The sequence below is a fragment of the Sebastes umbrosus genome, chromosome 21 (genome assembly GCF_015220745.1).
Source record: "Sebastes umbrosus isolate fSebUmb1 chromosome 21, fSebUmb1.pri, whole genome shotgun sequence".
Classification (NCBI taxonomy): Eukaryota; Metazoa; Chordata; class Actinopteri; order Perciformes; family Sebastidae; genus Sebastes; species Sebastes umbrosus.
In genome coordinates this window covers 600,668-626,166 of record NC_051289.1, presented here as the reverse complement: position 1 = coordinate 626,166, position 25,499 = coordinate 600,668, and the positions used below count along the sequence as shown (strand labels likewise).

At 40.7% G+C, this 25,499-nt stretch overlaps 2 protein-coding genes and 1 long non-coding RNA gene across 3 annotated transcripts in view; 2 read left to right on the top strand and 1 right to left on the bottom strand.

Annotated features, from left to right (window-relative positions):
- Positions 1 to 25,499, bottom strand: part of LOC119480982 (NACHT, LRR and PYD domains-containing protein 12-like) — a 705,305-nt gene that overhangs the window by 468,748 nt on the left and 211,058 nt on the right. The window lies entirely within an intron of this gene.
- On the top strand, positions 844 to 5,529 carry LOC119481005. The gene is made up of 4 exons (XR_005205052.1): positions 844 to 1,127; positions 1,450 to 1,621; positions 3,156 to 3,272; positions 5,472 to 5,529. It is a non-coding gene; the product is annotated as an uncharacterized LOC119481005 (long non-coding RNA).
- On the top strand, positions 18,868 to 21,255 carry LOC119481000 (ribonuclease inhibitor-like). Its single transcript, XM_037757680.1, has 4 exons — positions 18,868 to 18,917; positions 19,162 to 19,335; positions 20,074 to 20,103; positions 20,136 to 21,255. Exons 1-4 carry the CDS (start codon positions 18,883 to 18,885, stop codon positions 20,287 to 20,289), a joined length of 393 nt encoding a protein of 130 aa, XP_037613608.1. The 5' UTR covers positions 18,868 to 18,882; the 3' UTR covers positions 20,290 to 21,255.

Genomic DNA, 25,499 nt, shown 5'->3' with positions numbered 1-25,499 from the left:
ATTAATGTTCACTGTTAATGTTCACTGTTAATGTTCACTGTTAATGTTCACTGTTAATGTTCACTCAGCTCAGAGTAGCAGGAGTCAGATTTCACACACAGGACCGGAGAGAGTTGACAGACAAGACGATGGAGGAGGATTTGTTGTCAAAGCGAAAAGCAAAAAGCTGCCTCACCAAAGGTTTTATTCCTGTATTTCTGTAAATGTACTGGCGTTATAGTAAATAGTAATATTTCAGGTCGGGCAACTGGCTGATTGTATTTACTGGCCCGGCGCCATCGGGCAATCGGTATTGTTGGACCCTGATCGTTGCTCAGCTGATGGAACATTCGTTCTAGATAGGAAAACCCACACAGCTAGCTTTAATAAGCTGTTAACTACGTTAGCTGTCAACTAACTACACTCAGTAAGATAACTGTTTAATTTGTTTTTAGCTACAATATCCCCCAGCTAACTACACTAACCAAAATAACTAGGTTCAAATACTGTTCATTGAATTAACAACTACCAAATACTGTTTAGTATTTAAAAATCGTTGTCCCTAACATAATTACTTTTTGAATGAGATATAAACATTTAAACGTTATAGTGCATGATCATCTTCTCAGTCAGGCTAGTCTTTATCTGTTGAGACTGATCCTTTAGTCAATCTGAAACTTGATAGTGTTACACGAAAATAAGACTTGCAACTCATTTTTTATGTGTGCAACAGAAGGAATCGTTTAACTTCCAGGCTGAATAATCCTCATTAAACCTGCTGTAAGAAAACAAGCAGAGACTTAAAGAGAAGTGACCAGGTGGAGCGCTGGCTGGATTATTATACTGTATACTCTGTGCGTGTGTGTGTGTGTGTGTGTGTGTGTGTGTTAGAGAGAGAGGTTGTGTGGTACTTCCTGTTCTCCCAGTCTTGCCTGTGTCTCTTGTACTAACTTGTTTCCTCTTCATGTTCACAGTCAGTGTCCTGTTTATCCTCTCAGGCTGACTTCAGATCAGAAGATGAGTGATTGTGTGGAGGAAGAGGAGGACGGAGCAGAGTCTCCAGTCTCTGGCTGTCTGTCTGTGAAGAGTGATCAGTCTAAAGATGATCCTCTGACCTTCAGTAATGAACCTGGACCCTCAGAGTCAAAGTAAGAGACTGTTTTTACTGTAAGCTGACCTGGTTGACCTATATTTGGATTATGAAAAAGGGTTGCAGCTCAGCAAAATGGCTGAAATTATTTTTTATTGTGCAACAGAAGAATAATTGAACTTTCATGATGTTCAGAAGAATCTTAGTCATATAAGTCTGAAAAACAACTATAAATGCACTATAGTATTTAACTAAACTGATTTATTGACATGATTTAAACATAAAAATGAGATAACATTTGACCAAAACTCATTTTAGATTCTCATAAACACACCGTGTTAAAAAGCTGATTAGTGAGTAACACACACAAACTCTCATAGATAAACTCTAACTCAAAGGTTTCCTGTAAATGGAGAGAGGAGGAGTTACGCTGATCCAGGTGATGTAAGAACATGAGAACAGGGAGGGAACCTGAAAGAGGAAGTGTTCAGTCAGTCCAGACGCCATTTGAGTCGACGGAGCAGAAGGATGAAGACTGTAGACTGAAGCAGGGTGAGTGTTAATCCAACATTTTATTACTTCACTGTCAAAGTCTCTGAGTCAGTTTCCTCCCTGTGGACTGTAGAGGAGAGAAATGTTAGAATGAACTCAACAGTTTGATTCATCTGTGAACACAACGTTGTGATTGGCTGAATAATCCTCATTAAACCTGCTGTAAGAAAACAAGCAGAGACTTAAAGAGAAGTGACCAGGTGGAGCGCTGGCTGGTTTTATTATACCGTGTGTGTGTGTGTGTGTGTGTGTGTGTCTGTGTGTGTGTGTGTGTGTGTGTGTTAGAGAGAGAGGTTGTGCGTTACTTCCTGTTCTCTCAGTCTTGCCTGTGACTCTTGCACAAATTTGTTTCCTGTACATGCTCACAGTCAGTGTTCCTGTTTAACCTCTCAGGCTGACTTCAGATCAGAAGATAACTGAAGTTCAATAAGCTTTTTGTGACACAAAGAGAATTAAAGCCCCCCCCCTCCATCTAGTTTTACTTCCTGTTTTTTGGTTAACACCATAGATGTATAAAGAGAACTAGATCCAGCGTTGGAGGCGGGGCTCCGGTCGTTCCTCTGAGAATTGCTCATTGGAGCATGAAGCCTAAATGGCTCGACTTCCGTCTGGAAAAGTACCCGGATCTTGGTGGAGTAGCGTCCGCTCGATCACATGACTCGGTCACGGGGTCCCAACGTCACGGCTTGGCGCTCCAGCCTCGGTCTGGGTCTCATTCACATGAACGGAGGAAGGGAAATAACTCTGGATTCAGCTGTTAGTGCGTTTTACAACTTTAAAAACTTAATTTTTTAGATAAGGACTATTAGAGTGTTCATACTGGGGAGTTGATTCACCTCAAAAATAATTATCCGCTGAGTTACAGGCGTCTCTTTCCCAATGGAAGTCTATGGGAAAAAGTATTTTTGGGCCCAACGGCATCACGTGACGGACACAGAAGTTGCAGTACCACTGTTTGGCCACTACGAAAGTCCAGATCGACGACCGGCGCTCTTTCTGGGGGCTTGGTTAACGCTCTTTCTCAAACAGAGAATGGGGTTGTGGTTAACAGTCAGACGTCATTCATCACCACGGCAACCAGATGGCATCGTTGTTCAACCCAGTTTAGATGATTTTCTGTTTATCAGACCACAAATGAGACCAGAATTATCTCAACAACACCGACTCTCTCTCACTCGCTCTCTTCTTCACCGTCTGGGAAGATACAGAATGATTGAAAAACTAAATGATGCCAATGCCATGATTTTGTTGATTGTGTGTTTGTATATTACATTTCTACTAAAATGTGTTTACTAACGGAAGTTTAACACACTTTTCATAACAGAAAGATCATTAATTTGTCCATTCTTCCTCTTCGTATCTGTGACAGCTGTCAGTCACCCAGAACAGCTGTAATCTAAACAAACTAATACAGACTGTTAAACCACATGATTGACAGTAGCAGTAGTTTGTGTGTTCAGAGCTACTGAAGTGTCTTTGTCCTCACAGAATGTATCAAGGATTCATGTGAATGAAATCATCTTGGTGTTTGCAGAGTTCAGTCCAGACCGAGAGCAGAGTCTCCAGTACCCAGCTGTCTGTCTATGGAGAGTGACGGGTCTAAAGAGGATCCTCCAGACTTCAGTAATGAACCTAGACCCTCAGAGTCAAAGTAAGAGACTGTTTTTACTGTAAGCTGACCTGGTGGACGATGAAGCATTGAGACTAAAAGATTTATATTCCTGATGCAGAACTATTAGTGCAGATACTGTTCAACCTGAGATGGATTAAACACAAACACACAAACTACTGATGGTATTTCTGTAGCAAAACACCTGAAAACCTCCATTTCACAATTTATCATCGATTTAAATCATGTTTTCATTCAGATCCACTGCAACAGGAAATAAACTGGACACATCTGGAATGTTTACGTTCACAGCTGTGAAATGGTCTAAAGATCTGTGACTATTCAACATCTGGAAGAATGAGCTTCAAATGTGTAATTCAGTTTCTCATATTGGTCCTCTAAGTATGTTGTTGGTTTGACTCCTCCTAGAATCAGCTGTTAGGACCTACTGGGTGTCATCTTGAATCAGTGCACATCAGAACTGAGCAACATGTGGTGAAAAAGCATCTGTAGAAAGTATTTGCTCACCTTGATCATAATGTGTTGATGGTTTGAGTTTGTTCTTTCACTACATGTGTAAAATATGGTGAAGGAAAAATCTATTCAAAGGTCCACTTACTAATGATCCAGAGCTTTCAGTTGAAAGCTCTGGATCATTATTATGTGGACCTTTGAGTTTAGATTCTCTGCACCACATCTTGTTTCTGAAGGTCAAGAACAAACATCTCTGGTGTTAAACTATCTGCTGACATGAAATGGTCAGATGAAGATTTGTACCACTTCTGTTTTTAGAATATTTGAATTCATGTCTTCATTTGATAGTTGACAGTAGAAAGTGGCAGAAAACATATTGACATTAAAAAGTAACAGCAAGGACACCAGAGTTACCTGCTGTGTGTCTCAGACTGCTGGTCACCTCAATATTTAGACCACTTCTAACCTCAGTTCAAACCTAACTAACTCAAGCTAAGCTGCCCAAAGTGACTGTGAATCAGTAAAGGACACAATCAGCTCTCTCTAATGGAGGACTTTTACTGAGAAGTAGCTGCAGAAAATGATGAGTTTGTATTAAAGGGCAACAACGGACATTTTTAAAACATTGTTATTATTCTGGAGGCTAAATAACATGATGGAAACAATACTGTAACTTGCTCATGTACGCTCATATTGAGAGGGCACGCCAGGAAACCACGAGGTGGCAGCGTCATGACGGTAAACAGTAACTGACTGTCAGTGTGATATGAACGGAGAATAGAATCTCAACAACATTTGCAATATAAATAAACATGCTGTCACTTCTTGAATCTATTTTATGTGTTAACAATAAACACTTCTGAAACAGGGAAACTGTGTCAGACCTTTCTAACTTCTTCAGTCTTCCAGTAGTTATAGTTTATACAAGTGTTGTCCACTGGAACGGAGAGATCATGACAGGATTTCAGCACATGTTGTGACGTCATCCTGCAGCTAGTGACCATGCTAGCAACAGACACGGCATATTGGGAGCTAGCTAGTTAGACGGTAAAATAACGTTATCTATAACTAATTCCATAAATACAGTCCGAGACTATTGTTGACCACGTAGAGCACGGATGGGAATAGTCCAGATACCTTCCTGGTGTGCTGTTTTCTGTCATGATCTCTCCGTTTCAGTGGACAACACTTGTATAAACTATAACTACTGTTAAACTAAAGAAGTCAGAAAGGTCTGACACAGTTTCCCTGTTTCATAAGTGTTTATTGTTAACACATAAAATAGATTCAGAAAATAACAGCATGTTTATTTATATTGCAAATGTTGCTGAGATTCTATTCTCCGTTCATATCACACTGACAGGCAGTCACTGTTTACCGTGATGACGCTGCCACCTCGTGGTTTCCTCTCAGTATGTGCGTACATGAGCAGGTTGCAGTTCTTTTAAGTAGATATATAGTTATTTAATCTTAATATTAATGTTTTAAAAATGTCTGTTGTTCCTCTTTAATAAACAAACTTCAGCCAGATCACTAAATGTTCAATAAGACAGTCAGATAGGAAAATCAGCTCATTCTTGTTTATTAAAGCAGGAGAGTTAAAATAAAGGAACATTTCCATCACAGACTGAATGCTGAATTCAGACAGAAGAGTAGCAACACTTTAACTCTTCTCTGTGACCATCTGAGCTTCAGTGTCGGCCAAGTCTGGATATTCTTCACCAACCATCAACAAATGATTTTAGTATTAAAGTAATGTCTCCACAGAGAGAAGAAGAGGAGTCATGCTTCTGTGGAGGAGCAGATGTCCAGATCCAGAACAAGACCTGGACCTCAGACAGACAGTCAGACCAGAACAAGACCTGGACCTCAGACAGCCAGTCAGACCAGAACAAGACCTGGACCTCAGAGATCCAGTCAGACCAGAAGAAGACCTGGACCTCAGAGATCCAGTCAGACCAGAAGAAGACCTGGACCTCAGACAGCCAGTCAGACCAGCACTGTCCAAAGTAAGCCTGTAGATGTGTCTGCTGATGTCTTCATGTCTGGAAACAGGACTTGTTGTTTTAATACACTGACTATTGTTGTAACAACCGTTTCAGATCTGCTCCACCAGACATATCTGCTCTGCATCACTTCCTTTCTGAATCTGAACCCAAGAGAAATAATGATATATTTGTATGTTTTGTTTTTATGATAGCACTCCGTCTTTGCATTAACAATCAGAATGCTGTTTGTTCTCATCTGCATAGATGAAGATGGAGAACTATTAAACTGTGTGTAAAGCAACAGCATCACTGTTCTATCACAGACAGACAGTCACACTGACTAACAGCCAGACAGCTTCTCATAATAGTCCTCCACCAGCGGGGGGCTTTTATTTTGAAGCAGCTTCAGGAAACGCAGTGTATTGGTCAACGAGATCCACGGTTCTTTGTTAGTGCTATTCAGTAAATACAGGTCTACACAACAAGACATGAAGATATTCTGCATTATATGATGAGTTTTAAATGTTACAGGGCGGTAGGAACAGCCACAGTGAGCTGTTTAGATGAAGAGCTGCTGGCGAGCAGCTGAGGCTCCGCCTCCTCTGCTGTCAGTCAAACCTGTACACCAACACACAGTCAGAGGCTGAGAGGAAAAGGAGCATTTATGATGCTTCTCTTTAAAAATATAAACTATTAACAATAAATGTAAAATCACATTGACGTTAGTTTTGACTTCAAGAAGGGAAGATGACTTTATAACCTTTACTTCTTGATATGTTCTTATATTGATTATTTTCATATTGGCAATGAAAGTAATAAGTTTCTGTGTTTTGTCTCAAACTTGTCTCTCTCTTTCAGCAGATAGAGGTCTGCAGGAGGTTGTAGATGAACATAAGATCAGTCTGAATAGAGGTCTGCAGGAGGCTGTAGATGAACATAAGATCAGTCTGAAGAAGAGATGTGAACGTGTGACTGAAGGAACTGATGAAACAGGAAGTGGAACCCTCCTCAACAGGATCTACACTGAGCTCTACATCACACAGGGACAGAGTGAAGAGGTTAATACCCAACATGAGGTGAGGCAGCTTGAGACAGTTTCCAAGAAGAAGACCCTCCATGACGCTCCAATCAAGTGCCAGGACATCTTTAAAGCCTTACCTGACCAACGGGGACACATCAGAGTCGTTCTGACCAACGGCGTCGCTGGCATTGGAAAAACCTTCTCAGTGCAGAAGTTCACTCTGGACTGGGCAGAGGGCTTGGAGAACCAAGATGTCAGTCTGGTGGTTCTGCTTTCGTTCAGGGAGCTGAACTTGATCAGAGATGAGCAGTACAGTCTTCTCATGCTGCTCCATGTTTTCCATCCAACATTACAGAAGGTCACAGCAGAGAAGCTCGCTGTCTGTAAAGTTCTGTTCATCTTTGACGGCCTGGATGAAAGCAGGTTTTCACTGGATTTCAAGAACAAGAAGGTTGTGTCTGATGTCACCCAGAAGTCATCAGTCAATGTGCTGTTGACAAACCTCATCCAGGGGAATCTGCTTCCCTCAGCTCTCGTCTGGATAACTTCCCGACCTGCAGCAGCCAATCAGATCCCTCCTGCATGTGTTGACAGGGTAACAGAAGTACGAGGCTTCACTGACGCCCAGAAGGAGGAGTACTTCAGGAGGAGAGTCAGTGATGAAGAGCTGTCCAGCAGAATCATCTCACACATCAAGATATCCAGGAGCCTCCACATCATGTGCCTAATCCCAGTCTTCTGCTGGATCACTGCTACAGTTCTGGACCACATGTTGACTACAGACCAGAGAGGAGAGCTGCCCAAGACCCTGACTGACCTGTTCTCACACTTCCTGTTGGTTCAGACAAAGAAGAAGAAGCAGAAGTATGGTGAGGGACATGAGACGAGTCCACAGGAGCTGACGGAGGCTGACAGAGAAGTTCTTCTGAAGCTGGGGAGGCTGGCGTTTGAACAGCTGGAGAAAGGAAACATCATGTTCTACCAAGAAGACCTGGAGCGGTGTGGTCTGGATGTCACAGAGGCCTCGGTGTACTCAGGAGTTTGTACAGAGATCTTCAAAAGAGAGTGTGTGATCTTCCAGAAAACAGTCTACTGCTTTGTTCACCTGAGCATTCAGGAGTTTCTGGCTGCAGTCTACATATTCCACTGTTACACAAACAGGAACACAGAGGTACTGAAGGACTTCCTGGGAGAAGGATATGATGATGAGGAGGATGATGAATGGGAGGATATGGATGATGATGAGGAGATGGATGATGATGTGGAGGGTGATGAAAGCAACAATGACCATTACCCATCTCTGGATGTCTTCCTGGAGAGAGCCATGGAGAAATCCCTTGAAAGTAAAAATGGCCACCTGGACCTGTTTGTTCGCTTCCTTCATGGCCTCTCTCTGGAGTCCAACCAGAAGCTCTTAGGAGGTCTGCTGGGTCAGACAGACAACAGTCCACAAATCATCCAGAGAGCCATCAACAACCTGAAGAAGATGAACATGTATGATAACGAACTCTCTCCTGAAAGAAGCATCAACATCTTCCACTGTCTGACGGAGATGAACGACTCGGTACATCAGGAGATCCAAGAGTTCCTGAAGTCAGAGAACAGATCAGAGAAGGAACTCTCTGAGATCCACTGCTCAGCTCTGGCCTACATGCTGCAGATGTCAGAGGAGGTTCTGGATGAGTTGGACCTGGAGGAGTACAACACAACACCAGAGGGACGACTGAGACTGATTCCAGCTGTGAGGAACTGCAGAAAAGCTCTGTAAGTCCAGATGTGATTAACTTTATAGATCAGTGTAGATTAGTAGTTTAGTTATTAAAATATACACACTATGGGCGGCTGGTTAGCTCAGTCGGTAGAGCGAGCGCCCATGTAAATGCCAAGGCTCAGTCCTAGCAGCGGTGGACCCGGGTTCGAATCCGGCCTGTGGTCCTTTCCGCATGTCACTTCTCTCTCTCCCCCTTTCCAACACTCTATCCACTGTCCTATCAATAAAATGCTTAAAAATCACCCCAAAAAATAACTTTAAAAAAAAAAATATATACACACTATAAATTATTCTTAAAATATAATATTCTTAGAAGTGTTCCACGTGTTTATTACATAAATATGTCAGTTGTATTTTGTCACAGATGTTTTTGAGCTGTTTCAAATGTTGAGTTCAAAATGTTTCAGTAGGTTGTGTTTCTAGCTGTCAAGTTAATGAACACTTATTCTATTTATTTCTAATAATTGTTACATTTTACAGTTTTTTCTTATTTATGTTTTTGGGTGATGGAGACGACATGTGAATCTGGTAAAACAAATGAAAAAAACAAAAGATCAGCTGTCTGGTGGAGCGCTGGGTCTAACCGTAGTAACGGCAGCAACAGAACGTTTGCTGATCCGGCGGGGAGTCGGGGAGGTCCTGGGATCAGAGCCCTGGTGCTGGGGTTTACACTGGCTGAATTTGAGCTAACTGCTAACTGGGGGTACGTCTCCTGGAGCTGCTGCACACTCTACTCCCGGCGAAGCAGCCTCCCGGCGGTGAGGAGGACGAGGCGGGGCGGGGAGTCGATTTCTCGTTTCTGCTTCTTCTAATTTAATCCAGACGGTCCGTTCAGAGCATGTCCGTTCAGAACGGGGCGAATGCTTGGCTTGTGATGTTGCTGCTTGCAGCTACTCACGGTTAGGAACACCGGTGAAATACACTCTGTTTCACAGGAAGAAACAGACCCCGGTAACTGTTACTCACAGTCAGAAATATCAGTGAAATACACTTAGCGGAGGTCATTTCCAAACAGGTGTATTAGTTGTTTGCTTTGACATAACCACCACGGTTATAAAGTAGAGCAGGGTTTAATTATCGGAGGTATTTTCCTGGAGGTAACGTTATTAGTGTTATTAGTTAGTATCAAGTCTGACACCGGGGAAATACCGTCTTACTCACGGGGGAAAAACACACACAGGTCACAGCTTACTCACGGTCACACCGGTGAAATACAATAGAAAAGTTTGGTTGTAAAGTGAACAGCAGTCAATAAGCCGCGGTCTGCCCGCTGTGGATGACATGCTGGACTCAGTCTGCAGAGCCCTGAAGCCCCGCCCCCGCTGCTGAACAGAGCGCCGGTCGCTCGTTTATTCAAAGTTTAATAATATTGAACGTGTCGTGCGTCCAAATTGCACCAAATTTGACAAAGCACGTCCTTGGCTCCCCAGCAATACGCCCACTAAGTGTGAAGTCGATTGGATGAGCGGTTCTCAAGATATGAGAAGGACACACAGACAGACACACAGAGATTCCTTGTTTTATAGTTAGATAAAGAAACTATGAAAACGCTCACAGACCCTGGATGTATTATTGACGAGCCCTCGTTGCAGCTCTACTTCTTGGTCCTCTCATGTTGGACTGAGGACAGACTGGACGCTACAGTGACTCACTATCGCCTCTCGAGGTACAAGTAGGCTAGTACTACAAGAAAGTCAGGGCCGGACCTCGCTGGTTGGCCGTAGATATCTCTGCAGCACAAAACATTGATGTATTTGGCATAACCTCAAAACTGTTATTTCTTCACATTCTTTTGATAATGTTAATTTTTTTATGTTTTAAACTAAATTCTGGCCAGATCTTACATGTTGCACCTTTAAAGAACCTGGACAAACAAACTACTCATCTCTGTTGCTTCCACACTGATTTCCACTGCATTTATTCTATTTTGTAACTGCTCTGTGTATATTCTGTTTTTATGTCTTTGAAGCACTTTGTAAAGTTGTTTTTGAAAAGTTCTGTATAGATGGATTCTTCTTATTACTATTATTATTATTATTGATTGAGTATGTAACTTTAGCTGAAGCAGCCACTGTGGCCACAAGTGACAGTTATGGGGTAATGTTGAATGCTATGCTAACAGTGATTTGATGGCACAAGTAGGGATGTTACGGTACCAGAAATCTAGTAGTCGATACCAATACCAGTGAATTTCCACGATACCAAATTCGATACCACGGTAAAAAAAACAATAAATCCCATGTAATGTGTACATGTGTCTATATCTATCCTCAGATTGCAAGCAGTAGTTTAAATTCACTGACATGGGGACATTTCACTGGGTACAGGCTACCAGAGGTGGGACCAAGTCATTGTTTTAAAAGTCACAAGTAAGTCTCAAGTCTGTGACTCAAGTCCCAAGTCAAGTCAAGGCCATATGCGCTCTTCACCAAACGTAACGTGATTTTAACAGCAGAGTAACTGGATCCAACTGGTGCTCAGCAACAGAACGTCAGTTCTTCATGGTTTTCTCCTGAAACTTGATTGGATGCTGTTGGATTGGTTCAAACTAAGTGGATCTGGGGAGTTAAGTGTAAGATAATCAAATACAAGTCCCAATAACATTCACCGGAAATACAGAGTCCAGAGTTCAATAATAAAAAAAAAACACCACTTTTCAGAGATTTAGCAACAAAAGATAGAAATTCAGTTTGTTCAGTTCAGTTTTTCCCCCACGAGTGAATCATCTTCTCAATCATAGAGGATCTCTGCATCTCTGCATCTCTGCATCTCGCTGCTGCATGGCGCTTGTGTGTGTGTGTGTGTTTGTGTGTGTGTGTGTGTGTGTGTGTGTGTGTGTGTGTCAATCTCCTACAGAGAGCAGAGGACAGAAGCAGCAGCATTTGGCGCTTGGCGGGTGTTAATTTCGGACCCTGCAGGCATCGTACGGTACCGTCGGTACTGTAGAAAACGAGTACCGTCACGTTTTTAGAATTTTGGCATTGACTTGGTACTGAAGTACCGGTTCTCGTGACATCCCTAAGCACAAGTGGAGAATATTCATCAAGTCAGTGAACTTATTTAGTCATGTCAGTTGCACAACAACATCCATCTAAAGTTTTAACATTAGCATTAGTTTGGGTTGTGCCGGTGTAAAATATTTCAAACCGGTGTGATATTAAGCCAAACACCGGACCGGACTGGTGTACCAAATCTTACCACGAGGTGTCACACTTAACTCATCCGCCGCAGAAATCCCATGGTTGAGAGTGCAGTGACTCCAGTCCACTTGGTGGCAGTAATGCATCTCTAAGCTGGTTTGCCAACCGCCAATAAACACTAAAGAAGAAGAAGAAGAAGCGGCACCACATTACACCGTACCTCGTGTGTTTTTGGGCTCATCTCTTTCGTTGGCTTAAAATCCAAAATGTTGCCATGTTGCCGCAGTTTTACGGATAATGGATGACTGAATGAGACCAGCTCTGCCATGTCTCGTCTCGTCACACCAAAAAAACACATGAACTTCCTCGTAAACAAACCTCTTCTTGTTTATTAACCAACATAACATCATAATATTACGTTAATCACGTTGTCATATTGCTTATTAGTAATGCAATACAGGCTGGATTTAGCACTGTGACTCTGTCGGCACAGGTTGTTGATGTAGGATACTTTTTAATTTGCCAGAACGTGTCACAATGACAAATGTCGTTTCTGCCGGTTAGCATAAAATCAAACCGGTTTAAGCTCGTACATTGGACCGGACCGGACCGGTAAAACCGAAAATCGACCCAACTCTAGCATTAGCCATCGTAAACTACTGCTCATACGAGACAAAGACTGTCGTTGTAAAACCCCTGAGTGTGTTGAATCGAGCAATGGTGCATTTTATTGCTCATAAAGTCAAGTTGTGTTCCATCATCGTGTTTTTAAGTCTTTCCTTTTATTCTGTTACTCACAGAAGGAAACTCAGGTGTTTCTCTCTCTTGTTGCTGTAGAGAAGAGTAGTAACAGGAAATACACAGCTTCCACCAATAACAGCGGTCTGATGAATATATAACAGCAGAATGGTAGAATTCAGACTTTTTAAGAGATCTTAAACACACCAAAGATCAATGTTATGTTTTTACTGCTGATACACTGATAACATCTTTCTGATGACATTATGTCGTAAATAATGCAACCTTATTGGTTCTTTAATTGTGTTTGTAAGCTGAATATGTTTGATGCTAAGAAAAGAGTGTTAATGACAAAACGCCATGCAGTCATCAAAAATATCTAATAATATGAATGTTTAATTATGTACAGGTCTGATATTATTACACGATCTGTTTCATTTCTCTACCGTTTGGCAGCTGTCACTGAATTTTCCCATTTATGGACGTGAACCTGACAGCAGCAGGTAACTAGCAAAGAGAGGTCATCATTCTCAACCGTGTTATTATCACTTATTCACTGAGTTTTATGCTAACTTTGTGGAGACAGACCTGGGATCAGATCACACTGACAGACTGGACATTAGGGAAGCCTCAATGTAACTACATGTTCTCTCTCTTCATCTGCAAGATTAAAGAAAAACAAAGATTAAAAGTCTGCAGGTTTGAGAGAGAGTGATGAGAATTATTGTTTCATGTCAAACAGTGAGATAAGATTAGCTGAACCACTGATGTGAGGAGCAAATGTTAATCAAAGAAGTATATATCTAACAGTTTCGTCATCAAATGCATGAAGTAAATATAAACTGTCCACTTTCATAATAACATATTTTGTAATTTTTGTGTCATGACAGACTTTCTCACTGTGGACTCTCAGATACTCACTGTGAAGTTGTGGCCTCAGCTCTGAAGTCCAACCCCTCCCATCTCAGAGAGCTGGACCTGAGTCTAAACGACCTGCAGGATTCAGGAGTGAAGCTGCTGTCTACAGGACTGGAGAGTCCAAACTGTAGACTGGAGACTCTGAGGTCAGTTCACTGACTGTAGCTTATGTAGTTTGTACACACTCTCTCTGCACTGGCTCTGCTCCAGATGGCTCTACAGAGGGACTTTAACGTAACTCTCCAACACGTTTGGCACACAGGAGAGGCTTCAGTTGGTTGTAATCTCCTCACCTCACCGCTAGATACCGCCAGATCCTACACTCTGGACCTTTAACCACATACCTTATTTCAGGCATCTAACTAAAAACCCATTGACCTCCAGACGAGGGAACAGGAAGTGCTAAAATGCTAACTCATCTCTTGGTTTTAGGACTCATTCCTGCAGCTCTCTATTTGAACATGTCTAAAGGTGCAGCACCCTTCAACAAACACGTATTGCACCAACTTAAAGACACATAAATGATGATTATGAACGACACCATCAAATTAGAGGTTTCTATGGTTCTAAGTTATTCCCACGTTCTTTTTGACAGCAGATCTAACTGTGCTCTGTTTTCATGTCAGCATTGGTTTATTATTTAAAGCCAAAGACACTTAGGCCCTGTTCACACATGCGTCCTCAGTGTTCCAATCACAAGTGGACAGCTATAAGTACAGGTGTGAACACACTCAAGACGCATTGAGATCGGATCTTTCAGACCACATTCAGAGGTGGTCTGGGCCACATTCTTTTAGCTGTGTGTACGCGAATGCGTCCTGGCCACATTAAGGACCGCCTACTCATCTGATGTCCAGCTGGGATCCGCGGGATCACCGCGCCCCTAAGGTGAATAAACAGGCAAACACGGGCGCTCGTCAGCCAGGAAACGGCCTCTGTGCTCTACTGTATGTAGACTAGACACGCAAAGTGCATTATTATCATACTGTCGGAGATGTGTCGGTGTTTTTGTTCCGCTTCTTTGCGCGGAGCTGACACCCGACCGCCTGCCCGCCCATTCTCTCTCCTCCCCGCTCTCTGGAGCGCAAAACCCCGCTGTTGTCTGGCAAAAGCAGCGGTTCCGGCACTGGTGGCGTGGAGGTCCCCGGGACCGCTGGTATAATAACCTTTTATTTTCATGTTAATACAATGTACCAGAATTTATGAATATGTAGGATATTACTACTGACATTCATGTAATATTACGTCACAACGTATTAGCTGTGTGTTTACTACGTGCTTATTTGCATATGGGGCAGGGAAGTGAGATCACAAGTGGCCACTGAAGACGCATGTGGAGACGCATTTTAATGCCAGGTGTGAACAGACGTACTTAAAGCTGTCCACTTGTGATCCGATCACTGAGGACGCATGATAATACAACAACAACCAAATAAATATTCTGCATCAGAAACATCTTTAGAGGTTCATATTTTTTTCAAGTCTATCTGAATACAATACTCACATGTTCATATGTACATTCAAAGAGTTATTGATGTCTGTCATCATTCCTTCTGTCTGTGAAGCCATCCCCATATAACCTGAGTGTTACGAGATGAGGACTAAATCCAGTCTTGTTCTGTGTAAAATGACCTGTGAAGTTGATCTTAAACTAATCGGAGGCTTCAGCATTCTGAGTTAGATGTATTAAGGGTTGGATGACTTGGACAAAATCCAATATCACAATATTTTTGACCAAATACTTTGATATCGATATTGTAGGATTGACCATTGGTGCTTTCACTAAATATTTACACAATGAGATTTCTGTAAATAATCATCAGTGATGTGGATCTCATGACTAAGTGTAAATGACAAATAATAGAACAGCTAGAACAGTCTGTTAAGTTCAGAAATTACATCACTTTACTGTAATATAGCCTTTAAAACCAGGAAAAGACGACACTTATACCATATCACAATATCAGTATGTAGTGTAAAGTGTTTTGAGTGGTCGGAAGACTAGAAAAGCGCTATATAAATGCAAGTCCATTTACCATTTACCATATCAAAAATCGAAGATGATATCTTGTCTCATGTCACGATATCGATATGACATGGATGTATTGCCCAGCCCTAGTATGTATCCAGTCAGTATGTTGTGTTTGACAGTTTCCTTGTTGGGCTGCAGGAGGATTAGTAACTCAAGAGTGAAGTTGGTACTAAACAGTCTGAAACTTTGGTAGACACTAGGGGTGGGAAAAAAATCGTTGGAGGGTCAGCGTGGATGCGACCAGCACCCTTCCATGTTAAATCCAGCGTGGTAAACACAACACATCCAGTAAAGCAGTGGTTCTCAAACTATGGCACACGTACCCCTGGTGGTACGCGTGCTCTCTAGTGGTGCGCAGAGAAATCTCTGACTATTGATTCGTCTGCATTGATGCTTTCCCACAGTGACGCATACACAATGACGTATACCCACGCTGTGTCATGTTTGTTTGTTTGTTTTGGACCGGAGACACGGTGAAGAGAAAAAAACGCTCAACAGCAGGGCGCTACTAGACCTAAGGGGGTGCACCTTATTTTTCCCTGATAATTCTACACTCTGAACAACAAACCCATGTTGTAATCAGCAGGAGGAGAGTTAGTAACGTTACCTGTTAGCAGCCGTTAGCAGCTCAGTCCTGACTGGCTAAATACCGGAGATACGAATGTTAACGGGGGTGCCATTAAGTTATTATAAGGCGTTCAAAGTCTGCTCATGAAAAATGACTATCGGGGGAAGGTAAATTACAACGTTATCATGATGCGTTCAAATCTAATCTTGTAAAATGTAGTTTTTGGTGAGAAACTTGAATAAATCCAGTTGTTAGGAGATTTTTTCACATCAATATAAAATAGATATTAGAGAGAGAATTATGACCTGTTGAACTTCCTAACACTAGCTCTAAGCAGCTTGCCAAGATTTTTTTTAATCAAAGCAAATATTTAAATAATCATAATCATTTGAATTGTGTGTTTTTATGCAAACAACCACAATAGATGACAATAACAAAGTACAGTACAGTACTGTGTACAGTACCCTCCCTCTTCCCCAAAATAGGGCTTTTTGGACCTGCAGCGCATGTTTTTATATGTTGGCATGCTGGGGGATTCTCTGTTTTGTTAAGTTTTGTTAACGGAAACATTATTACCCAAAACAGTCAGTCCTGTACGGTTCAAAAACTCCTGCATTTAACGTTATTTTCTTAATAATCTGCTGTTCGGAGTGATTTTCAGTTTAATAATGAGGCAACAATCTGGATTTCTCATGTGGCCCCCCAGGAAAAATATTTGCCCACCCCTGGTCATAATGGTGGTACTTGGAGAGCCAAATATTTTCTGAGGTGGTACGTGGTGTAAAAGGTTTGAGAACCACTGCAGTAAAGCATGGAAACACTTTGGGTTTCACACATTGCAGGAAAAGCAGAGGTAGACATCACGGCTAAAGCTGCATGCTAACACTGGACAGGAAACGTTATGGTATGGCGGTAACGTGGCGGTGGAGCCGGCCGCCGCTCTCGTCTCCGTGGTCAAATAGGCCGACGCTACAACTGTAGAGCACCCAGATACTGACATTTGTGTTCTCTGCATTGAAACGGCCCCGATGGAGCTGACCATGGATGGATAAAGAGAACGGAGCTGACGGGAGAGCTAGAGACCACCTTGGAGAAGTTACAGGAAGTAGACACGTGGGACTACGTCCGCTTTTCAAAATAAGGTGTTAACAAAGGGAACTGGATATACAAAATACATCTTAGGAGGTGAAGTCACTACGTCTTTATTGAAGTAGCAGCACGTTGTCATTAATATTAATGAGAGCTCTGTTTCACTGTTTGTATTTTACAGTTTCTAACCTGCATCCTGTTGGCTTCAGGTATTTGGAGTTTACATTTTCTAAACTTCTACGTTCTAAACCTTCTTCAGCTCTGAACACATTATTAAACATTGAATGATTTCAAGCTGGAACGTTGTCTTCTAAACTTACATCATTTATTCTTTATTCAGATTGAGGAGCTGCAGTTTGTCAGAGATCAGCTGTGCTTCTCTGGCCTCAGCTCTGAAGTCCAACCCCTCCCATCTGAGAGAGCTGGATCTGACTGACAATAACCCGCAGGATTCAGGAGTGAAGCTGCTGTCTGATCTTGTGGAGAGTCCACACTGTAGACTGGATACTCTGAGGTCAGTTCACTGACTCTCTGTTACTATTAGAGATCTTATATGTTTAATCAACAATTGAACCTGATTTATGTACAAACACAACTTACATCCATAACGTTGTTTATGTCCTTTTCTTCATATTTTCATGTTTCTTGAACTAAATTCAGTCTGCAGTCACTAAAGACTTGTGTTTCTTAAAGAAAGTGTAGAAAATGTCCACTGTTAGTTGTTAAACTAAATGAATGTTTATCATTGTTGGTAAATGGTCACATCTGGATACAGAAGGTCCTCTGAACTAATATCTGTTTTAAATTGATCAAGTTTACTTCATGAAGTAGAAATATTTCTCTGGTTTCTGTTTGTTTCAATGTGTTCCACAAATAATGTCTGATCACTGATATTGATCCTTCAGCACACACACATAGATGAACACAGAGATCAGCAGCATGTTATTGATGTGTGGTGACATGAACAGCTGTATGAATGTTGTGGTGACATCTGGATTATGTCTGTAGAAGGCTGACATGATGATGATCCACAATAACACAATGCCAAAGTCACTCTACTCATTTTAGGGGAAAGATCATTGATTAGGACATAGTAATGTTTAGCTACACATTTAAAACCAGAACACATCTGACTTGATTATTAAGTGATTTTTATCTTCATCATTTATTCTTTATTCAGATTGAGGAGCTGCAGTTTGTCAGAGATCAGCTGTGCTTCTCTGGCCTCAGCTCTGAAGTCCAACCCCTCCCATCTGAGAGAGCTGCATCTGAGTAACAACAACCTGAAGGATTCAGGAGTGGATCTGCTGTGTGGTTTTCTGAAGAGTCGAGACTGTAGACTGGAGACTCTGGGGTCAGACATCATTTTTTACTTCTGTAATGAGATTAATATGATGTGAAAGTTGTGTTGACAATAAACTGCAGACATAAGGCTGATATTATACTGATCCACACTGAGTCTCTTAATGCTAGAGTCCATTTTCTTCTGCAGTGGTTTAGTCCATTGACTGTGGCAGAGCAATGTTGAGCTACACATTTAAAACCTTCATATATCACAACACCTGCCTTCCATCATGTTAAAATAAATTATAAAAAATACATAAATATGAAGAATAAATAAATAATCTGTATTTTAGCTTTTAGACAATAACTAAAAGCTATATGATGCTTTTACTGAATGAAGAGTTTTAACTGAAGATGCTTTGATTTTTATGACTCCACTATTCCTAAAATATATATCTGTTATATATTGTTATATATATTGTTATCTTAAATATTTTCTGTTCACATTTCCTCCAAAATCCATCCTGACATATTTGACATTTTTAGAAACTTTGAGATCTTGAGTTGAATCTTGAATCAGTTTCTGTGGTTTTTATTTGTGTTTGGCTGCGCAACATGAGTTTGTTTAGATGGATCCACTGGTGGAGCTGTCAGAGTTTAAGAGGTGAAGTCACTACGTCTTTATTGAAGTAGCAGCACGTTGTCATTAATATTAATGAGAGCTCTGTTTCACTGTTTGTGTTTTACAGTTTCTAACCTGCATCCTGTTGGCTTCAGGTGTTTGGAGTTTACATTTTCTAAACTTCTACGTTCTAAACCTTTTTCAGCTCTGAACACATTATTAAACATTGAATGATTTCAAGCTGGAACGTTGTCTTCTAAACTTACATCATTTATTCTTTATTCAGATTGTGGAACTGCAGTTTGTCAGAGATCAGCTGTGCTTCTCTGGCCTCAGCTCTGAAGTCCAACCCCTCCCATCTGAGATACCTGGAACTGAGTGACAACAACCTGAAGGAATCAGACGTGAAGCTGCTGTCTGATCTTGTGGAGAGTCCACACTGTAGACTGGAGACTCTGAGGTCAGTAGAGGGTCGGAGTCGGTCCATGCTGGTTTCAGCAGTATTGTTGTGATATGTTTCCTCCGTTAAGCTGTGAGAGGAGAACGGTGACACACACAGAGAGAGAGAGAACAGTCAGCCAATCAGATCAGCCAGAAGCTCATCATGTGATCATGTGTTAGAGTTGATGTGAAGAAGATGTTGTTGTTGTGTTCATGTCTCCAGGAAATAAAGCTGGATTACAGCTGACAGCATCACATCATGTATAGAGACAGTGGTCCTCATCCATCAAACTGTCGTACCATCAGATCTGATCAGAAAGTCTTTGTTCTCTCATTGATCAGTTCATCTCTGTCACAGCTCTGAGATCAGTCTGACTGAAGCCTCAGATCACTGGCTCTTATTTCGTAGAACCGTGGTTACATTTAGTAACCATGATGTGCTTAAAGGAGGGTAACAGGATGAGGGTGTGGAGGTTTAGTGTCTTTATTAACTCGTTCCAGTCACTAGGAGCAGCACACTGGAATGAGTGAGGACCAGAGGAGGTGCAGACTTTAGGAACGACCACACTGATGAATTAGCTAGAAGATAAATTGCGGTTCCTGTTGGAGATATTGATAGTGAGTGGAGATATGGAGGTTGGTTCTGCTAATGATAGTTTTATAAATGAACTGTGTGCTGCATCAGTGACTGACAGCTGATGAAGGGAGTCTCTGTAAACACTGATTCATGACTTCTGTTCTCTTCTTCTCTCATCAGATGGAAGGGGGTGTGGAGGTCAATGTCAGAGTCAACGATGAGAAAGGAGGATGTGTTGAGAGGATCAGCTGTGTCCTGATGATCCACAGAGGTTCACCACCTGGACCTGCATCTGATTTTGTCTTTTTTATTCATTCATTCATATATTCTGAACTCAAAGTGCCTCTGCAGAGTAGCTCAGTTTATGACAACAGAACTGTAGATGAACACATTTAACTAGATCTCTCTGCTCTGCGTTGTGTTGCAGCTCCACTCTGTGGAACGACGGAGCTTTGCTGTTTATTTCCACATATTTCTAAATAACAGTGGAAGTTGATAAAGTTACCTTTCTAAACCCAATACCAGCCGTTTCTCATATTATAGAAGATAAATATTTGCTTGTAACAAACAGAAAGAATCTGATAAAACCTGAGTTCAGTCGAGGCTTCAGTGAAGTTTCTCAACTGACTACAAACAGATTACGTCTGGATTTTGGTGGAAAGTCAACACCTTCATATTTTATTTAGTTTATGATTGTGAGGGAGCTGCAACCCCCCCCCCCCCACTAAGATGGAAGAAGACACACATGTGAACTGACTGTGTTGAGTTCAAGAAAGCGGACTAATACAGGAAGTTCAGGTAACTATGTTGAGCTTTTATTTTGGAGAACTCTCTCATTGAGGCCTACTTCCAGGGGGCGTGTTTTCAGGGAGCACACCTGAACCTTCAGCCACAGGTCTCCAGCTGGTTTCAGGTAGCTTGTTGGGCTGAACCAAGTGCCAGAGAAGAGAGGGGGGTGTTTAAGTTGGCTTTCTCTTGATCCTTCTTCGATTTATCCTGCATATTATTCCTCCAAACTGCACAACTGGATTTGAACACAGCGAGAACAGCATCTTTTGACCCTGAAACCACACCTCTCCCAGCCTGGCTTCTTCCAACTTCAACAGGTGGAATCACCCGTTAACAAAGAAACACCTTTTTCTTCCATGGACTGGTAAAGTAACTGGGCCACCTTAACACAGCATCAGCACAGCTAGTGCACACGGCTACTGTAAGCAAGCCTGTTCACCTTGAACCTCTGTCAATGTCCATGTCTTGATTTGATTTCATGTTATTCACTGAGTTTTACTGTTGTGCTATTATCTGTAGTCAGGATATTTGGGTAGCTGGCTTTGTCACATCTGATGTGTTTAGTTATTCTCCACACAGACTGAAGGTCTGGCATGCAGACTAACCATCCTCCTTTCTAACCCACCGCATTATCCCACATTTAGTACACGGCTGTGTTGAATACTCCATTGTGATTGGTCAATCATGGTGTTCTGCGGTCTGTAAGTTCTGTATAGCAGACTGTTGCTACGTATAGCAGACCGTTGCTACTTATAACAGACCGTTGCTACGTATAACAGACCGTTGCTACGTATAGAAGACCGTTGCTACGTATAGAAGACCGTTGCTACGTATAGAAGACCGTTGCTACGTATAGCGGACCGTTGCTACGTATAGCACGTTAATAATCACGTTTATAATCACGTTAATGATCACGAACATAAACTGTGAGTTGGTTTTAAACACAAACACATAATGTATTCATATAACATATTCAGAGGATCTCAAACCCCCACATCACAACCTTTCGTCCCGACTGATCACATGTGCTCCGAAAGACAAAGAGACCATGTGGGGAGGTCCTGGCGGCCATCTTTGATTCAGCCATTTTGGTAGTTTCACAGTGGCAGCCATGTTGTTTGTAGTTCATGCAGACTAAGTCGCCATCTTGTCTTTGTCTCTCTCTCACACTGTGTTTGTTTAGTTTAGTTATTTAGTCAGATTAATATTGTGTTTTAAACTTTTATTATCTTAATAAATAAATGCTGATGGAATAAACATGCTGGTCTGTTAAATGTGCCATAAAAGTGATTAATGTCAACCGCTGTCATAGTTATTAATTTAATTATTAATCAGAGTCCAAGTTGATAGTTTAGTAGATTTAATGAGACTACATTTATAATTTTCTCTTTGTTTCAAAGAGCGCTGCCCAGAGGATGATTTAATATGCATTAAATCATATTATTTAATATAATTAATAAAAACAACATTCATCTTGTTTAGATATCAGAACACGCTGCATGAATAGTTTCATGGAAATTTAAAATCTATAAACTCTCATTCTTCATTCTGTCTTCACCATCATGTCCACCATAGTTTGTCCTCTGAAGTGTCCTGTTGTGTTCAAGTCAACAAAGATTTTGGGGGGTGAAACATTTCAAATGTTTTGGGGGTAAAATCGGTGACAGCTGCACGTTGACACCACGAACCAAAAGCTTTTCCTGCTTTCTGATGAAGTTGTCTTCATCACGCAGATATTCAGCTTCATCTAATGTCAGACAACAAAACAGAAAGAACAACTTTAATGTTTGTCAAACTAAATAGTGGCCTCGTGAGCAGGTTGACCCAACCCTGTGAAACAAAGGTTTCTCAAACTAATTTCACATTTAATGTCCGTTAAAGCTAAAATGCTACACAGTGAAACAACATTTACACACATTCAGTGTGATCATCTCTGGAAGCTGAGTGCCGTCATGGTTCAGAATTTCTATTTTTAGACTCGTTATCTCGACATCACGACTTATTTCCCTCATTTTCTCAGGAGACACAGTCGGTTTATTGTGGTTCGTTTTCACCGTCGTTATACTGAGAACAACGACTACTTAATATTATCTCCTGAATTTAATTATTTCATCAAGTCACAATCATTAGTAAGTATTTCATCATCTGCAAAGATCACAGCTTTAGTATTTATATTTATATTTATATATATATAATCATCTGTCAGCTTTGTGACTCAGACATGTCTTCTGTCTCTGCTATCAGCTGAGTCCATTCAGCTTCATATTGTCTAATATCACATCACTGTTCTGTTATTTATCAGTACAGGTGATGGTCATTTTCCACAGTGTGTCTTTGCCATGTAACAACTGAGGGTTTTCATTTTAGATGCAGTAGTTTTATGCACAAATGTGTGGTGAGATCATGCAACAATATATTTTTTTAATTTAATTATATATTTTCTCAGAGTTGTAGTCACAATATTAGCAGATAATGCAATAGTGAGTTTGTTTCCATCCGTCTGTTTTTATGCACATACTTCATAAAGAAGTTGGTGTGTGGATGAATGTGGAGAAAACGTTAAACGCTGTGCAGAGCGGAGACTCCTTCATCCTTAAATAGGGGCTCATTTGTTCCCTTGAGATTTATAATTAGTGTCCTCCAAAACCTGGAGAATAATCATCAACCCGTCTCTCAGCTTCCAGACATTTACACTAACAAACAGCAACAAGCAGTGATATTTAACAGAGTCAGTAAATCAGAGTTTGGCTCATTCTTGTCAAGTAAAGGGTAGAATAAAACACTTTTTACACTTCAGTACAACGTTAGTAGGCCTACACATGTAAAAACTCTAAGCTTAACTCCAGGTGTTTCAAGTCAGATGATAACAGAAGGTTTTACTGGTTTAACTGGTGAAAACATCTCCTGGTTCAAGTGGGAATTTAACATAAAACAAGCAGACAAACGTTAATATTTACACCATTATTCCGTAGTGCAGCTGTCTGACAGAAACACTGTTGGTCCACCCAAAGAGTCTCTGGTCAGTGGACGGAGACGCACCTTCTTCTTCTTCTTCTTCTATATAAACACGACAAACCACCGTCCCTGCGTTAGGAGCCGTCAGGAATCCAAACAAAACAAAACCAAGCTGAGCAGAAACTTTAAAAATGTCCACAGCAGGAAATAAAAATGTTTAAGCTTCAACAATCTGAGCTCCGACATAAAAACTGTGACGTCCGACGTCGTGCCAAAAATAAAACCCAATATTCTCCTCTGCAGTGTCTTTGTGACGACTGTTCTTTAAGAGCAGCGGTCAGCAACCTGCAGCTCTTCAGCTCCTCTCCAGCTGCTCCATGTGGACTTTAAACATGGAAATGAATAACTGTTCTTTGTTCACATCTTTATTGATCATTGTTGTAGGTCTATGGTACGACGTTACGACGGAGTATTAGGGCCACATTGAGGAAAAAAATACATCTGAGATTTAGAGAATAAAGTCGTAATATTATAAAGTAATAATTTTACGTGTTATTTCCTTTTTTATCGTAAACTTCTGACTTTTTTATTTTAATAATACAACTTTTTTTCTCGTAAAGTTATGACTTTATTCTCGTAATATTACGACTTTTTTCTCGTAAACTTATGACTTTATTCTCGTAATATTACGACTTTATTCTCGTAAAATTATGACTTTATTCTCGTAATATTACGACTTTATTCTCGTAATATTACGACTTTTTCTCGTAAAGTTATGACTTTATTCTCGTAATATGACTTTTTTCTCGTAAAGTTATGACTTTATTCTCGTAATATTACGACTTTATTCTCGTAAAGTTATGACTTTATTCTCGTAATATTACGACTTTATTCTCGTAATATTACGACTTTTTTCTCGTAAAGTTATGACTTTATTCTCGTAATATTACGACTTTATTCTCGTAATATTACGACTTTTTCTCGTAAAGTTATGACTTTATTCTCATAATATTATGACTTTATTCTCGTAATATTACGACTTTTTTTCTCGTAAAATTATGACTTTATTCTCGTAATATTCAGATTTTATTCTCTTAAAGTTATGACTTTATAATAATACTAATACTACGAAGTACATTGTCTATACTTGGACTATAAACTGTGTTAAACGAGATAAAATGCCCCTGTTCAGCATTTACAAGCAACACATCTACGATTAATAAATGGTTTATAACAGACTAGAATGTCGCTGAAAGCACAGTTAGTGTTTATTAATGTATTTGTAACTCATCCTGTGAACAGACAGAAGTAGATGTATGAACATATAATAATAATATAATAAAACACAGCTGTAATAATATAAAATGTGTCTTTAGAGGAGAAATTGTTGACGAATACTGTACATTAATAAACACATAAAAATGTCCTCATATCTGCTCATGACTACGTTATAGTCGGTTATAAACTATGTATTAAATGTTTGCCTCTAAATGCTATACAGAGGATTTAGTTTTATCAAAAACAAGTTTCACGTTATAACAATAATCTTTTTTTCATAGTGGCAGCAATATTAATCACAGAGTTTTTTTAAATGTCTAATAATGTAAGTGAGGTTTCATCCTTTGGTTCACCCAGCTATGATCTGCAGAGCCTCGTCACCACCAGCTGGGGGCGCCACTGTGCTGGCTGAAACCTGATGGAGCTCAGCATCCATCATGTGCTCCTGGATACGGTCCTGTACACCAGGGGACAGCGACCTTTACTATCTAAAAATATCTAAAAATATATATATAAAATCTGTCTGGAGCCGCAAAACATGTGATCATTGTGATGAAGGTAACACAGTTTATAGTCTAAGTATA